The sequence below is a fragment of the Carassius carassius genome, chromosome 18, assembly GCF_963082965.1.
Source record: "Carassius carassius chromosome 18, fCarCar2.1, whole genome shotgun sequence".
In the NCBI taxonomy this organism is placed as follows: Eukaryota; Metazoa; Chordata; class Actinopteri; order Cypriniformes; family Cyprinidae; genus Carassius; species Carassius carassius.
Genome location: NC_081772.1, coordinates 32,404,218 through 32,422,264, shown reverse-complemented (window position 1 = coordinate 32,422,264; position 18,047 = coordinate 32,404,218). Strand labels below are relative to the sequence as shown.

At 39.7% G+C, this 18,047-nt stretch overlaps 2 protein-coding genes across 2 annotated transcripts in view; one reads left to right on the top strand and one right to left on the bottom strand.

Annotated features, from left to right (window-relative positions):
- Positions 1-7,434, bottom strand: part of LOC132092804 (lethal(3)malignant brain tumor-like protein 3) — a 63,844-nt gene extending 56,410 nt beyond the window's left edge. The window contains exons 1-4 of the mRNA XM_059499221.1: positions 7,136-7,434; positions 5,357-5,497; positions 5,068-5,196; positions 4,260-4,378 (exon numbers count right to left, since the gene is read on the bottom strand). Coding sequence (XP_059355204.1) covers positions 4,260-4,378; positions 5,068-5,196; positions 5,357-5,449 — 341 coding nt within the window. The 5' untranslated portion in view covers positions 5,450-5,497; positions 7,136-7,434. The remainder of the gene's footprint in view (positions 1-4,259; positions 4,379-5,067; positions 5,197-5,356; positions 5,498-7,135) is intronic.
- A 659-nt stretch (positions 7,435-8,093) lies between these two features.
- tmem244 (transmembrane protein 244) lies at positions 8,094-13,832 on the top strand. The gene is made up of 6 exons (XM_059498027.1): positions 8,094-8,542; positions 8,702-8,787; positions 9,808-9,884; positions 10,111-10,236; positions 13,174-13,218; positions 13,480-13,832. The coding sequence occupies exons 1-6, from the start codon at positions 8,447-8,449 to the stop codon at positions 13,575-13,577; spliced, it is 528 nt and encodes a 175-aa protein (XP_059354010.1). The 5' UTR covers positions 8,094-8,446; the 3' UTR covers positions 13,578-13,832.
- Positions 13,833-18,047: the final 4,215 nt, after the last annotated feature.

Here is an 18,047-nt window from a genome sequence, read left to right as displayed (position 1 = left end):
TGACCAAGTCCGATTCAATGGTAAACAGTGCAGTCGATCGCTTCTGTGTCCTTGTCGTCCTGAGCTCATTCTTCACTCGTTTAAAAAAAACTTTCGATCCCTGGAACATTTTGAATTGTAGCTAAACGTCTAGCGTCCTTGTCTTTCTTTAACTTTCTTTTTGCAAAACCACTCAATTGACGTCTGTCCATTTTGATTCATTTTCTGTTGCCGTTACAAAAATGACACATTTTCGCGTACATGTTGTTGACCAACTCAACTCTGACAGATTGGGGACGGAAGGGGGGGACTGATAGTGGTCATGTAATCTTTATTTATTTATAATTTATTATTATTATTGTTGTTGTTAAGTTAGTGTTCATAAACGAGTTATGTATGGTCTTTCAAGAATTTCAAGTTAATAATAAAACAATTTACGAAAAATATTTTTAAAGCTTGTGTCATGTGGTGCCCCCCAGTTGTTGTGAATGGTTGGTGCCCCTGGGCACTGGTCCAAGTGCCCTTATGGATAATCCGGCTCTGGTCTCATGTCACATTGCTGTTTTACAACAGCAATAGGCCACACAAGGCTGTGTGTTACAGTGATTTTACTATGGCTAAGGGAATTTCACTTCTGTATGTGTGCAAGTTTTTCCAACAAGACAAAACAATAAATAAAAAGACGTGAATGCCATTATTTGATCTTTTGAGACAGTTGTCATTTGTAGGCTTTCAGCGACTGCGCTGGAGACCTTGTGTGTACAACATTACATTGCACTCAAGCTGACCTTACTTTTCTGTGAACACATGCTCCAGAAGCCATACTGCATGCGATTTCCTTCTTGACTCATTTGATCAGAGAGAATCATTCTTATATCATTATTATATCACTCTGTATGCAGTGTGGATTCCATTCTAAACACACACTAAATTGTAATGCTCTTTCGAACCAGTGTGAGAGGTCAGTCAATGCAAGTGTGCTTCCCAGTGCTCACAAACAAACACATGAGAACTGCAGCTCAGATCAGCTCCCTCAAGCCGCACACACACGTCACTATACTCAACTGATCCCAGTACAGCCCAAGCACGGGTTTAGTGAGCTGTAGCTGTCAGATATGTATTCAGTGTGCAAGTGAGATTTTCAGAGTCGCCAATGTATCGCCATATGCACATTACCAGAGCTTGTGAGAACTCAATAAATTCCAGTAAGTTATGCTTATGGTGATGCAGAGAATAAACTGGGTATGTGACTGGGGTGTGTGTGTGTGTGTGTGTGTGTGTATATGTGTGCAAGCAAAAAAAGAGTTTTTGTGCAAATTTAGAAAGGTACCTTTAAGACATTTTAAAAGACATTTCTAAAACAAAGTAATAAATCTTAGGTGGAATGAACAAGTTAATGTCTACAGAACATAAGAGTTGTATTAGCAACACTTTAAACTTTAAAAAATACAATTTACAAGAGATCTCCATTACTTTTTGAATCACTTGAATCACTCTGCTCCTAAACACAAGAATATAGAAATAACTTCTACTGCAACTGCTGATGCAACTTATTGCAAAAAAGTGATCAGTATTTTTGTCATAGTGCAAATGTCCACCAACTGGCACAACAGTTGCGATGCCGCAGGTTGCACGTGCATTGTGTTTTCGTGGTGGCTGTAGCAGGCCAGCACTCAGATTCATACAATGTGACGGGGCGCACAACCATTTTGTATATCTTCAACCTCAGGTGGATCTGTTTCTTCCTATTGCAAAGCACGCCCGTCACTTGCTGACATTTGAGCCACACAGCATTGATGCATGCTTGGTCATCAGGCAACGAGTCGCCATGCGCAGAGATCAGTGAGCCCGAGATGTTTGAATTTGGCACTTTCCTTCAGGGCATGGCCATTAATAGCGATGGATCCATCTGTCTTCATGCCAGCTTCCAGGTACTCAGTCTTGCTGATGCTGAGCCGCATGCTGTTCACGTCGAGTCGGTTCGACCATTGCTGCATTTGATGTTGGAGCTACTGGCAGGCCTCATCCACGAGGCAGACATCGTCATTGAACAACAATGTGCAAGGGTGTGGTTGTTGGATCAGGCGCGCCATCATCATATCCATGCATGTGATGAAGAACAGGGGTGAGAGGGCAGATCCCTGGTGGACGCCGACAAAGATATCGGATGACACTGGTGGTGCGGTGTTAAAGCATCGTCACCCAGTCGATTAGGCCTTGGGGACAACATGGGACCGAAACGAATGCCAGATCAGGTCGTGCAGGATACGATTGAATTACTTCTTCAGATTGAGGAAGGCAAGGTGGACAGTCTTGTTCTTTTCACGATGTCGCTTGACGAGAAGATGCAGTGCATAGATGACATCCGTCATACTAAGCCCACTGACGAAGTCACACTGTTTGGTGAGGTCATAATAATGTCCCACAGTGGAAGATCTTCATGGCGTAGCAGAGGAGGCGAATTGGCCAGTATTTGGTGCACTCGGAGACGTCGCCCTTGCCTTTCCTCCAGATGGGCACTGCGGTGCTCGTCGTCCATCCTTCGGGAACAGCACCATCGGCAGGGAGCAGTTCGGCCCCACCTCGGCCCATTGTTTTCCACGTCTCGACTGGAATATCACTGGGGGCCCGAAACCTTTCCATTTCTCCTTCATTTTCTCAATCGCTCTCACCATCTCCTAGATGGTAATTGGAGGGATGGGGACGGGCACTGGTTTCCCGCTTGGTATGGGCGGGTGCAGAAATTCTGCGCTGTTGATATCCCTAAATTACGCACTGCAATGATGGAGGATGGCGAGCGGAACGCGGAGGACCTGATGGTTGGCGTCCTTGATTTGGACGACCTGGCCAATATCTTGGGTGGCTCGATGGTGAGCATGTGCAAGACGATAGATACTGTTGGCGCCTCCAGAGGTGTCCAACTTCACGTACAACTGCCCGTAGCAAGCGTCCCACAAAGCCACCACCGCCCGCTTGGTCATCGATTTCTGCATTCTATATTTCCCGCCGGTCGGCATCGAGCCTTGTCACCAGCCATCACTTGTAAGCATGCTTCTCCTCGGAAATGGACCACATCTGTCCAGAACCAGTGCATATGTCTAAAGATACTTAAATCAAAATACATTTACTTTAAACATTTACAGAAAATGAAAAGTCCGGTTTTCTATCAAATTTATCAAAATGAATCTAAAAATTGTCTCAAAAAATCTACTTAATTCAAAGAAAAAACAAGTTTTCATTCCATGTTGACAAATATTTGTTCCTGTTTTAAACAAACTCACTTAATTTTGTTCAATTTCTCAGTAAACAAAACTTATTTTTTTAATTTAGCATCTGAAATATGTGTCTTGATTTAAGGATGTTTAGATGTCTGTATTTAAAAACAATCAAAAATACTGAAAAACACATACATTTTTAGCAATGCATGCAATGCATTTATTGTTTATGAATTTAAGACTTTTTGTTCAGATTTAAGACCATTTTAAAGCCTTCGTTTGTGGAAGGGAAAATGTATACTTTTTACAACCTTTTAAAGCCCCTCAGAAACCCCGGACTGAGACCATCACACTGTGAGAGGGATATGAAACGCTAATAACACTAGCATCTGTTTCTATCAGATATCACCAGAATAAAAACAACGTGACAGTGTTTAGAGCAAGAGTAGTGTAATTAGTGAAATATAATGGACTTTTAGTGTTTTTTAAATTGCAGTTCATTAAGTTTATGCTTAACTTTAAAGTGAAATGAACAGTTAAATGTTCAGACAGAGAAACTGGGCTGGTACGCTACTAATAGGTGTCATGAAATTAGCAAGTCTTTGAGCTGTTTTTCGGCGCAGCAGATGAAAATGGTGCATCTGATCACTTCAGTGCTGGGAAAGATGCTTTTAAAAGTAATGCATCACAATATCGCGATACTCCATAAAAGTAACTAATTGTGTTACTTAGTCCCTTTTTATGTAAAATAATGCATTATGTTACTTTTGAGTTACATTTTGTCACCTAAGCTGGGCTTGCTTAATTGTTTTTGAATAACAAAAAACCCAAGTGTTATATTTTTGGCAGCTGTAAAGGCCCTTCCACACTGAAAGTGAACTGAATAAACCTCAGGCTGATCTCTCTCATCACGAGAGAACAGAGGAGCCAGTCAATACATGGGAAAATAACGTTTCTGAAAAGTAACACAGATATTTCATTGAAACTTCAAACAGTTGCAGCACATTGAACCGTGGCTCAGCTCCTCACTAACACCACGTGTGATCAGCAGAGACAGTGACTTACTCTTGCTGCTCCTGCTGAAGACAGCGCTCACTGCAGTGAAGCCCGTCAGACAGGAAGTCCACCACCGAGCCCTTCCTGTTACAGCGCACACACACGAGGCCTCGCTGGGCCCACGACGGCTCCTCGGAGAGAGCTGAGGAAAATCAACACAAAATTGAACTCTTGACTGACTGACCCTCGACCTGATAACATTACTGACCAATTACCAAGTCAAATGTAAGTCTGCGGAGGACCTTCTTGCCAGGTCACTTATCATAGTGACTATGACCATAATCTGACCTATATCTGCTCCCCTGTCAATCAATGACACTACTTCTACAGCTAAGAAGTGTGTTAGTTCATTATGTTAAAAAAAAACTTAGGAAAAGGTCAAGGATATTTTCCAATTACCTTGATTTAATAGTAATTATATAAAAAATAACATACTAGTGGTATGTACCATTTCAATACTTATTTTAGTTCATGACAGTGTAATATGTGTACTTTAAGTGTCAGATCACTACAGCTAGTTTACATCTACATTTTACTTTGGTATATACACTGAAACAATACTTTAAAACATTTATCTGTTCACTCGCACTAACATGATCAGATGTAATCGCTGTGAAAATGAGCCTTTTCTCTGTTCATTTGACTCCTTCCTGATTCACTGTCTCTTCTGTTAAATTATGTTACTGTGTAATTAAGGGAAAATGGCAATCCCACGATTCATTCCAGCCCTCTTAAGAATAAATCCACTCATCTTTACCATGCTATGAGCAGGATGTTCAGACGTGTAACACTAGTTAGAAACAGTAATCAGGAGGACAGTAATGGTGGTGTTACCCTCGTGTGCAGTGGGGACGCTCCATGTGGTGATGGCGTGAGCTCTCTTGCCCCTCTCCTCCTCCATCTCGTCCGTTATGACCTCCAGGACCCCAAACTCATTCACCCGGAACTAAAACACACACACACACACACACACACTGAATGTACACAACTAACCTACACACTCCTACAAGACGACCATCAGACCATTATTAAAACATCATAAAGATGTGATGCAGTACACCGCTCATGTTTAGCTTCATAATAAAGGTCTATATGTATGTGCTAACCTTGAGCTCGCTGCCAGGCAGTGTTCCCACTCCGTCCTTCCAGTCCATCGCCCCGTACACATCAAACTCTGTGCTCGGGCCCGACGACTCCATCACATCTGAGGAACACCGTGTAATAGCCAAGCACACAGGCTTTACTCACTAGACAGGATTTGGGGTTAGGGTTAGGGTAACTTTAGTATGAGCAATCCAGAAAAAATTAAGCCTTTTTTGAGATCACTAAATTGACATAAAATGTATTTCTCTGTAGTTTTTGGGGAAAATATGGCCCAGACATACAGTATGTGTGTGTGCGCGTGTGTATGCAAGCATGTGTGTGTGTTAGTTTTGTGTTTGTGTGTATTATGTGATTGTGTTAATGTGAGTATTTTGTGTGTGTTTGTGTGTGTGCATGCATGCATGTGCATGTGCTAATGTGTGTGTCTTGTGTTTGTGTTAGTGTGTATTGTGCGAGTGTGTATTGTGTTAGTGTGTTTGTGTATTGTGTGAGTGTGTATTGTGTTAGTGTGTCTTGTGTGTGTATTGTGTTAGTGTGTTTTGTGTGAGTGTGTGTGTGTATTGTGTTTGTGTGTATTGTGTTACTGTGTGTGTGTGCCGCATGATGCCTCGCGCACGTGTGTGAGTCCCGGCGCCGCCAGCAGAGAGCGCTGTCGCTCGTCCTTCATCCGCGGCGCTGGAAACTTTCAAGCTTCTGTTCAACAATGAATCAAAACGAAATTCTCGTAATATTGTTACGTATTACAGGATAGTGTGTGCGCATTGCGTGTTTTGATACATTTTAACACGGTTTCGCATTAAATGCAGAGTCACATATCCGGACGTGAAACATATTTCACTGCTGCAGTTGGTATTTATAGATATTTGATACGTTATATAATTAAACGAAGTTCATTTTCTCAACAGATATTTACAATTTCCGTGCAAATGCTTTACTTTTCTGTGTAAAGTACAATATATAAGTAATAATAATTTAAGTAATGATTTAGATCAAATTTGAAGACGACGATGGTGATGATGATAAAATAAAATGCATGTTAATTTTCCACCGTGTGTTTTTCTGTGAAACGCGTTTTCTGGCTTTTATTTCTGTGTATTTCTTGCTTGCAGCTATATTGTATTAAATAGTTTCCTCTGAAAGCGGTGAAATGATTCAGCTCGTAATATTTCCCTCTAAACATCGACGAAGATGAGCTGCGATGACATATTTCACACGGCACAGGGTCAGATATTAAAACACTTTTCTTTAATGTGTTTTAAAGGCAGTTTCTCAAAATGGCGGAGCAGGAATTAAATTCACTATATAATTGAAAGACAGGGGCCTGGCGGATCGCGACATTATTGCTGATCAATGACATTAAAGTGAGTGATTGAGCCGATCGCAGAGGTGATCCAGACATGTTTTGTTTCGCAAGAGCAGTTCCTGTCGTTCCCAGCCTTCAGGAGCCTTCTTCTACACACACACACACACACACAGATAAACATGTGATTTATTCCTGCCATCAGCCGCACATGCACACTTTGATCCTTCCTATCGACTGCGTCTATTCTGAGAGTCATTCATGCGCGTTATTCTTTATTTCTTACTCTCTTCCTGCTGCTCATATTATTGATGACACGTCCAGGCGTTTTCTACTTTATATCTAACTTTCATTATTATTGCTACGCATTAAACCTCCCGCGAGAGTCTAAGACGGCGCGTAAAGGATTATTAAAGAGTATAAAATGCTGCACAAGCAGTTTATTGTAGCGTGCGAGTGTTTTAATTTGTCTGTTTCTTACCCAAATTCTCCCACGAGTGCTGAGAAATTGGCCAGGATGACTCCAGTGCGCATGCGCGCAGCCCATCATCACAATATCGAAAGTTTTGCGCTGAAACAATTCCGACGGATCTCGACGACGTCGCGCGCGCTCACCGCGCCGCCGACCCCCCGCGACACGCGCGCGCGGCGCTTTTATCGCGCGGGGACGTGCTCGGACGCCACGAAACATCGCCATTGCTGTTAAATTGCTGCTAAAAATAAATTAATGCGTGGAACCCATGCTTTCACAATGTACAGAAACGTCTCAGTAAATACAAACGAGCAAACTCTCGAGTGTTGACTAGGGTTTTATTGGAGAAATCTGACGTGAGGCGATCAGCACTGCTCCGGTCTGAACTGTTCTGTACAGAGCCACACAATAACCCTGAACTACACACAGATTCAGCTCGACGCAACACTGTGTCAACACCACCATACACCGCTTTACAGATGTAGGCTACAAAATAACACTAAACTAAGCTGTTTAGAACAACACTAGATGCTATTCAACTGAAACATATAGCCTACTACACTGAGTTAAGGCGTAAACGAGTGGGTTTCATCTCCTGAAAGTCTGTTTAACTGTTCAGTGCACTTGACTTGTGTAAATTAATGCACTTCACACTTTTATTTTCTGACCCTGAGCACAGAGTAGAATTCATCTCAGATTTCTGGTTAAACTCTAAATTATGTTTTTTTTTGGTTGGCCAACCAAGCAGTCTAGAGCTGGATTTATTTATTTATTGTGCAATTTGTGACACAAGTGTTATTTATGCCTGCACTCTTACTAGAAGTGTTATTCAGGCCTTAACTATATAATCATTTGCACTTTATGTAATCAAACTTACAGATAGTTGTTTGTCAGGTAGTCCGTATGTTGTGAAGTTGAACAGATATCCTGTGCTCAGGAGTAGGGAGCAGTGAACACTGTGTAGGGATCATGTCAATGGGAACACAGTTCATGCACTGAACTCTCATCTAATGAAATGATGATCTGAATCAGTGTTAAATAAGAGAGCAGCTGGAACTGAGTGCACAGTGTTAATCTGAAATCTACTAAAATTTTAGCATTGCTGCAAAACAGAAACCAATCTAGCACAGTCTTACTTAACCAGGAGTATTTTTAGTGTGTGTGGGTAATTAGTTAGTGTAGCCCGGGCCTGGAGCTGGGCGTTATCCTGTACAGATTTACAGAAGCATTGCTAATCTTATTAAGAGCGGCCATGACAGATGCACTGATTCAGTCTTATGCTACCTGCGAGAGCGCCGATCTGAGAATCGCTGGCCATTCATGTTGTTGGACTACTGCTGCCGGTGCTGTGGGACCACGCTGATCAGACGCCATGGACAACACCTGCCCATCAACAGCAAGCCCCATGACACCTGGGTAAAGTCTGATAGACTAGTCTGAAGCATTCTTCATTTACAGCAGTGAAGGCTGAATAACAGAGACCACTACAGGAATAACTCAGCCCTCTATGCTGAAAGATCATGTTTGATTGATAATGCGAAGACTGATGTGGTTGTGTTGTGTGCTTGTCGTCAGGCTGTTCTTCAGAACCTGTTGATGTGTATGCTGTGCTTCTACTCGCTCTACTATATCGTGGTCAGTCTCTGCATCGGCATCCTCAGGTGAGATTGTCCTCTTATGTGGTGATGTGTCTAATGACTTCCTGTAATACAGAAAAAAAGTCTATGTCAGTATTTCTCAACAATTTTAATCCCGTGGACTGTTATATTCAAATCACTGCAGCTGTTCTTGATATGCATTCACAAAAATGGTCAGTTCTCCTGTTCAAGTCAAGAACAGTTCATCATGTTATTAATTAGAATATTGTTGGGCCTATGCAGGTTTTTAAGGGTTAGACATTTCTTCTTTTAATGTACGAGTAACATTTTTGGTACTTTGTTGGGTTCAGTGTTAGTTTAGCATAACTGAGAGGCTGTTAAATATATATATAAAACTCTTTCTCATTTATACTTAACTGTGTGTGTGTATTTATATGTACTTTATATATATATAAAAACTTTGTTTCTTAAACATTTCTAATTGTAGTTCAAGATTTAGTTATTTTGTTGTGCTTCTTTCATGTTTAGTGTTTATAAATATGTCTTTAGTTTCGTATTCATTTTTATTTTAGTTTTGGTTATTGTAGTACATTTAACTCAATTAAATTCAATTAAAGCAAGAAATGTTGCTTTGAAAAGTATTGTTTATTTTATTTAAAATAATGAAAATGTGGTTTTAGTGGTTTTAATTTTAGTTTTATTTATCTAGAATAATCCTGGTTGGGTTACTGTAATGAAAACTCTGGATCCTAAATTTAGCGATCTAAAATAAGCACAATATTGACTGTAGTAAAGCAGGATCAGTTTGTGTTGCGCATTGCATTTAACTCTCATTCGCCATGTGTTTTTTTTTTAGCCTGATCTCATTAAAAAAATATTAAAAAAATTATAAATTAGCCACAAATTCAGCAAGACAAAATAGTTAGGAATTGCAGTGAGATTGTGTTATTTTTTCTTCAGTAAACTTTATTGCAGTCATAAAACCTATTAACATGATAGCATCATCCCATTCTTGATTTGAAAAGCTAAAAGCGGGATTAATTCAGGCTCTTTAGGTGTTTGTTGTTTGTTTGCTGTTTTCAGGGTGGAGGAGGTGGACAGCTTGTTAGCACCCTTTGACTACACCACTCAACCATCATGGCAAAGCCCCAAATATTTAGGTAGGCTGGCTTCAAATGTAAAGTAGATACTCTGTGTTGTGTAAAGCTGCATTCAACTCAACACTAGCTCAAGAGTTTCACTTATAGTCATACAAACTCTGGATTATGTATCATTATGATCACTGTGCATTGCAATGATTGGAGACGTTTTGCTGCTACTAACCCTGTGCAGTATTGAACATGTTATGTTGTGTTGTGGGTTGGCTGTCATACGTGTGTTGTGCAGTGAGTGTGATCTCCACAGAGGTGACGTATGTTCTGGGCGGTCTGATATTCGCGTGGATCGTGGAGGAGTGTGTGTGGGACTACGCCATCACTGTCACACTGTTGCACATCGCTTTGACCATAGCAGGTGAGAACATAAGCTGAAGACCTGACATCTGACATATTTGGCCAAATCAGTTTGATCAAATAACCTAAATGCCTGATAGGAACATTATGGGTGCAAATCAAATTTCCATCTCTCATCCCAGAGTTTTTAAAAGACACACAAAAATCATTAGTGAAAAAAAAAGTAGTGTTAAAGTCCAACTAAATAAATACAGAAGTTTGTTTGATTTTGTTAAAGCGGAACTAGTGCAAGTATGCTTCAGGTACACTTTAACTGTCTTGCATTTAAAGACATAAAAAAAAAAATTGCATTGTGCAATAAAGAAATATGAAAGTGAAGTGACATTCAGCCAAGTACGGTGACCCATACTCAGAATTTGTGCTCTGCATTTAACCCATCCGAAATGCACACACACAGAGCAGTGAACACACACACACACTGTGAGCACACACCCGGAGCAGTGGGCAGCCATTTATGCTGCAGCGCCCGGGGAGCAGTTGGGGGTTCGATGCCTTGCTCAAGGACACCTAAGTCGTGGTATTGAAGGTGGAGAGAGAACTGTACATGCACTCCCCCCACCCACAATTCCTGCCGGCCCGGGACTCGAACTCACAACCTTTCGATTGGGAGTCCGACTCTCTAACCATTAGGCCACGACTTCCCGTAAACTTTATATTTTATATTTATACTTTATATCAGTAATTCTTAAGTGATATGTCAAAAAATGTAAATGGATTTGAAGTATAGTTAGTATGAAATTTAATATGTATTAAATCAATCTTGGCATATGCTTTTTTTATTTGTTTACTAGTGTACAGAAATGTCCTTGCATTGGAAGCCAATAAAACTTACTCATAATACAGTTGATTATAATAATGTGAGTTATTATGAGCCGTGAAGTGTTTAAATCAACTGTTTATCCTCATCTGAATGGATGGACTTCTGGTAATTCACTTGGAATGGCTTTCATACTCCTTTCTGGTGTCCTTTATGTGTGTATCATCCAAGTTACCAAGTTTACTGGCTTTACTTGGTCACGATAGTCATTGAACAGAAGCTGATGTGCTTGCACCAAACACAGATTTAAGGCTCAGGTGTGTTCAACTCCAACTAATTCAACTCAAAAAGAAGAAAAAGTCACCATTTTCTATTTTGGTTCGTTTGACCTTAAACAAGTGAACATTTCCTGATCATATGAGACGAGTATGCTAGATAAACGTGATGTGTCTCTGTCAGTGCAGTACTTTCATGCTGCAGTCTTATAAATACATCAGAGGTTTGAGAGCCACAGATTCTATTGAATAACATCCATTAGCAGAAAAACATCTTCACCCACTCAACACTGACAGCGCTGACAGCCTCACACTATAGTCTGAGTGAAACCAAAAAAAAAAAAGTTAGTATACTGCACAACCTCAGCTGGTTTGTTTCACTTTCAGCTCCTTTTGTGAATCCAGTTGACCAGTATGCTGTTGTGTTTGAATGAATTAAAGGTGCTGGCATATCTCATCTTCCTCTTCACAATACCCCATAGATTTTCTATGGGGTTAAGGTCAGGCGAGTTTGCTGGCCAATTAAGAACAGGGATACCATGGTCCTTAAACCAGGTACTGGTAGCTTTGGCACTGTGTGCAGGTGCCAAGCCCTTTTGGAAAATGAAATCTGCATCTCCATGAAGTTGGTCAGCAGCAGGAAGCATGAAGTGCTCTAAAACTTCCTGGTATAAGGCTGTGTTGACCTTTGACCTCAGAAAACACAGTGGACCAACACCAGCAGATGACATGGCACCCCAAACCATCACTGACTGTGGAAACTTTACACTGGACCTCAAGCAACGAGGATCGTTTGACTCTCCTCTCTTCCTCCAGACTCTGGGACCCTTTCATCAGAGATCATAACTTTGGACCAATCAGCAGCAGCCCAGTCCTTTCTGAAGCGAGATGCTTCTGATGCTGTCTGTTGTTCAAGAGTGGCTTGACACAAGGAGTGCGACAGCTGAAACCCATGTCTTGCATACGTCTGTGTGTAGTGGTTCTTGAAGCACTGACTCCAGCTGCAGTCCACTCTTTGTGAATCTCCCCCACATTTTTGAATGGGTTTTGTTTCACTATCCTCTCCAGGATGAGGTTATCCCTATTGCTTGTACACTTTTTTCTGCCACATCTGTTCCTTCGCTTCGCCTCTCTATTAATGTGCTTGGACACCGAGCTCTGTGAACACACAGCCTCTTTTTCAATGACCTTCTGTGTCTTGCCCTCCTTGTGCAAGGTGTCAATGGTCGTCTTTTGGACATCTGTCGAGTCAGCAGTCTTCCCCATGATTTTGTAGCCTACAGAACTAGACTGAGAGACCATTTAAAGGCCTTTGCAGGTGTTTTGCGTTAATTAGCTGATTACAGTGTGGCACCAGATATCTTCAGTACTGAACCTTTTCACAATATTCAAATTTTCTGAGATACTGAATTTGGGATTTTCCTTAGTTGTCAGTTATAAACATCAAAATTAAAAGAAATAAACATTTGAAATATATCAGTCTGTGTGTAATGAATGAATATAATATACAAGTTTCACTTTCTGAATGGAATTAGTGAAATAAATCAACTTTTTGATGATATTCTAATTATATGACCAGCACCTGTAGATTAGTGAATGCACAGAATTATGTACAGTAAACTTGTGTTGCAGTTCTGGAAAATGGCATAAAGCTTACTAAGTAATTATGTTTAAAGAACAGTGATATCGGCTGTCTGAAGGACGTGTGCATAAACTAACAATTAGCACATGACGTGACGAGTGATGGTCATGGTCATGATGGTTCAATGCTTTATTTGCATGGCATAATAATGTAGGCAAATGTCTTTGAATGATCGATAGATGATTGATAGATGTGATTCGTTGCATTTAATTTGAATATTTATTATATAATTGATATTTATTATATAAATGATTTTGGTTTCAGTTATGGCTGATTTTCCCTCGACAGAGCATTGGTGGATTGCTCTTGGTAAGTTCTCTCTTTTGGAAAAGCTTTCAGTTTTGGCGCCAAAAAACAGATGTAATTTTAGCTTCTGTCATATAGTTTGGCATCACACAAACTCAATCAAACGGACATATAGAATATAAAAGCAAGAAAATAAATAATGGCCAAATAGCATTTGTAAATGATACTATGAAGAAAGTGATTAGGTGTGATAGTGAGCACAAGCTCAGTGTGTGGTGTGTGTGTGTTGAAGCGCTGACAGTCTGTCTCTCTGCTCTCCTGCAGGCTCAGGGTTGTTGATGATGATCTTTGGCGGCCAGCTCCTGGCTTACAGACTCTTCAGAAGTAATTTTGTGCATCCTGCAGATCTGCAGAATTTCTGACACACGCTGTGGAACATCTACAAGGACGAATTTTCTCAGTTTTTTATTTCTTTTTTACATCATAAGTAGTTTGTAAAGGTTTTGTTATTCCTAAACAATATTTTGTCTGTTCGTGCTGATGAAGTAATTCCAGTAAATCAGTTTATTTTGGTGGCCTTTTGTGACATCATACGGTAAAAATCTCACAATAGTCCAGTGGATTTTGACTCGGATGCAAAAATGATTGTCTGTGATTACATGCAAGTTTACATTTGCTTCACTTTCTGTATGTCAAATGATTTGGATTAAAACTTCAAAATTTTCATCTGAAAGTTTTCTCTGATGTTTAAGTCATATATACTCTCTGTATGATTTTGGCCATGATTTGGCCGAATCTTAAAAGATCCTCAAAATCAGTAGTGTTTGATTGCTGGCTGGACATGTTTGCTGACAGCTGATTAATGATGCATGCTTCTGAATAGTGAAAAACACTATGTTTGAAACAAATAATTATGAATTGCATTATTGTTTACGAATGGTATGTTGAGTTAAGAAGTTGGGTAAAAAGTAACCTAAAACTATAATCTAAAAAGTACTCAGAATACATGACTTAACTAAAATCATGTGATCTGTAATGGACTACAGTTTGTAAGTAACCTACTCAGGTCGGGAATTAATTATAGATGATGCATTATTCAGATTAATTATGAACCATTAACAACAGAACAGTATTCTAATGTCTTACCAAAAAATCTTCTTGTACTATTTTGCCAAATCATAGTGTTGACTGCGTTCCTCAGTCTCAGGCATCAATCAAACGAATAATTTGCCATAATTTATAGCAAATACAAGTTTATCCAAACCTACAAACGAACATTTGCGTGATAGCTTAATTAAATTAAGTCTGCAGACAATAGTTGCAAGCATTATGAGTTGTTTTTGATATTTTATTGGACATGTTTTCTTTAGGTGAGTCTTTAAGAGGAAATCTCAGAAACAATGCCTGAGACATATTTCAAAATTATTTTCGTGAGACAAGAATATGAGAGAATAAAGTGACGTATTTGCACATCATGGCAGCATTCATACTGGTTTGAACTGAATAAAGAGACTCACTACTGAGGATAATTAACAGACCTTTATCAAAGAGAAGCTAAACCTGTCACAATACGAAAGATCGACAGGCAATGAAACTCTGTTGTGTCTCTCTAGAGTTTGTGGTGTAACGTAAGCTGGACATGTTTTAGAAGAGGAACTATAGATGTCGTGCAGTTGGAGTTTGCTCTAATCCTGAACAGCTGCTCTCCTATAATCGCTTTGGATTAAGTGCATCAGGTTTTATCAGTTCCTCAGGAACAGGCCGCTGTATCACGATAGATCAGTCCATGTTCTGCTTTAATCTGTGATCTCGGATTCAACACATGATCAGCTCTTTCAGACACAGGGTATCTGATATGCTTAATACATTGAAATGACAGATTCGACACAAACATGTCAATAAGTGCCTAAGCCCTTCAGTCCTGCGACAGGTATCCTGTGTCTGGGGATTCTCTCCTGGTGTCAAAATGTCCTGAATGATTTATGGAGATGATGCAGGGGAGCAGAGGAGCGTGTTCTGCAGTGAGGGGCTCAGACGCCCCTCTGACCCGGGTCATGGTCACCAAACTGGTGTGTTACCTGCAGCTCTGGTAAGTGTTCAGGCTCTTCTCATAGTCCTGTCCCTACAGATTCGAGTCATGCTTAAAAACCTCACTGTATTAGACGAAGTGTGTCAAATGCTGTTCACTTTCTTCATTTTGTCTGACGTCTCTCTGTGTTTGAACTAGCTGGTGATGCATCATGTTCACACAGGTGTAGAGAATCGCAGAAAACTGTGTGTAGAAAACTGACTGACTGTCTTCATCTTAAACGCTATATCTGTTGTCTTTGGCAAGCGTGTGAAGGGTGTTTGTGCATCTTTCTTTCCCATCAGTGACACTTGTTTCAGACTTCTGTTAGATGCTGCAAAGACATTCAGACTAAATGAAATGTGACTCAAGTTTCCAGACACTCTATTAAATATTACTAAATCCTTCTTTTCCTTCACAGTAGTGGTCGTACAGTTTTAAAAATAACTTCTTATCTCCCTGAAGCTGCAGCTACAACTCAAACCTTCATTTATTCGATGATGCTAATGGAAATGTGATGTGGGATCATTACAACATGGTGTTTTTTGTAGATAAAGTAAACTTTCTGAAAAAAAAAAACTTTTCTCACTATTAATTAGTTGCTTATTAACATGCATATTGCTAGTATGTTGGCTGCTTATTAGTACTTAGAAAGCACATATTAATGCCTTATTCAGCATGAGCATGTGATAAAAACCCAGGAGCGTAGCATGTGTTGAGCGGCTCGGGCAGAAGCAGCCAGTGACACCTCTGCTATGAACAGATAACATTTCAGTCTATTCTTCAGATGGCTGTATCCATTTCACCCTGAGAAATGAGAAGCGCTGTTTGATGAGCAGAGCAGAAGTGTCCTACCTTGTGAATTTAAATGGAGACTTGTATGAGACGTGTTGTATCTGGCAGATGACCCTTCACTCGTGTGAAACTGGTTGTTAGTGTCAGGGAAACACTGGGGTTTTTCACAAGCAATGCAATAATTATAAAATCATCTGATTGACATAAAATCCATTACAGAAAAATACATAAATTAAATCTTAGTGTAGTTAGCAGAAGTGTTGTCTAGCTGTGTGGCAGACTGCTCATGCAAGCGTGTCACAACACAGTGTTCCCTCTTTTAAGAGAAATGGAGTGTTCCATAGAACTGTGACACACAGGAAGTGATATCATTTGGAGCGTTTCACCAACATGACAGGAAGACCAGGAAATCATCAGCTTACATTTTCACCATTTTTCATTAAGAAGTACTGCATTCATTAAAGGGACAGACAGTTCACCCCCAAAAATGATCCTCTTGATCCAAACCTGTTTGAGTTTCTTTCTTCAGCTGAACACAAAAGAAAGATATTTTGAAGAATGTAAATAAATGTAAATAAGTCAATGGCTGCCATCAATTGTGTTGGTTACCAACATCTTCTTTTGCATTCAGCAGAAAAAATAAACTCATACAGGTTTACAACAAGTGGATGGTGCATAAATAATTTCATCTTTGGAAGAACCCTTTACCCTCCTTAGAGACACCTTTAGGGCCATTTTTTTTAATCTTTTAACCTTTTCCCCTTCCTCGAGAGGCGCTTACCTTCACTTCAACACTTCAAGCTGAATCTGATAGGGCTGCATTATATCTCAGACTCGGGATATTTTCTAAAATGATTAAAACAGTGGACTCGAGACTGTAAGGATGTTTCAGAAGTGGGACAGTTTTGACTAATGTGGGACAGTCAAATATACCATGTCATTCAACTGATGAAATGTGTATTAAGAAAGTTAAATGCCATCATTTTTTTGTTTTTTGTAAAATATTTACAGTGGGTGTAAATCAGCCCCCTTTAAAATGATCACATTTTGTCGCTTTGCAGCCAGAAATGAAGATATAGCTGTATTTACTCCATAACATCCAAGTGAAAGAATGATTTCTGATAATATGATTTCTGTGTTATATAGTTGTATTATTGTTTAGACAATCTGATGAAGACAGCAAACACACTGTAGGTCTGCTAAATGAATCAACCAAAAAAAGGTTATAAACATTTAACTAGGCGTGTTAAACGTGAAGTTTGCTTTGTAGAAATTAAACCATCCTTAACCCAAAACGTAATGTCCCAGATTTGAGCACGAGCTGTCCCACATTAGAAAACCACACATTATTAAACCATCTTCCACAAGGATACGTGACATTTCCACTTTAAGTACAATATCTGAAACATTTCTTCTGATTTAATAAGGGACCATCTTAGAGATGTCATAATGATATATTATTTGTATTCATTGTTTTGGCTTCATATAGAAATATGATACACACGCCAAAATTGTAAAAAGTTCCCCTAATCCACCCCATATAATAAAGGGTTATTACTTGAAAATAATAAAATCAAACAAATCAGGAGTTATTTGCACATGTATTTAAACATGTCAACATTTTTGCTAACGTCACAAAAATTGCAAACCTCTTTTAAAGCAAATGTTCAATGAAACATAATCCTTAAATCTAATCTATTTTTGTAGAGTCCCTATAGACATCAGTCAGGGTTTTACCATATTTCCTTTTTGACAGGAATGAAAACGAGGTTGGGACTTCTCAAGATGTGTGCTGACACAAGAATATTTCAGCATATTAAAAACGATAAAGACTGGAGCCATCAGAGATGCACTATTATTATAAAATGGGCATGTTACTCTTCTGACTGCTGAATAAAGCACAGGAGAAGGTGAAACTGGCTGCAAACTCATGATGTGTTTGTTCTTTGTGTCAAACAGAGAGGAAGAGCACATGCAGATGTGAGTCTGAGCACTAGATGGCAGTATCACAGCTCAAATCTGTCTTCAG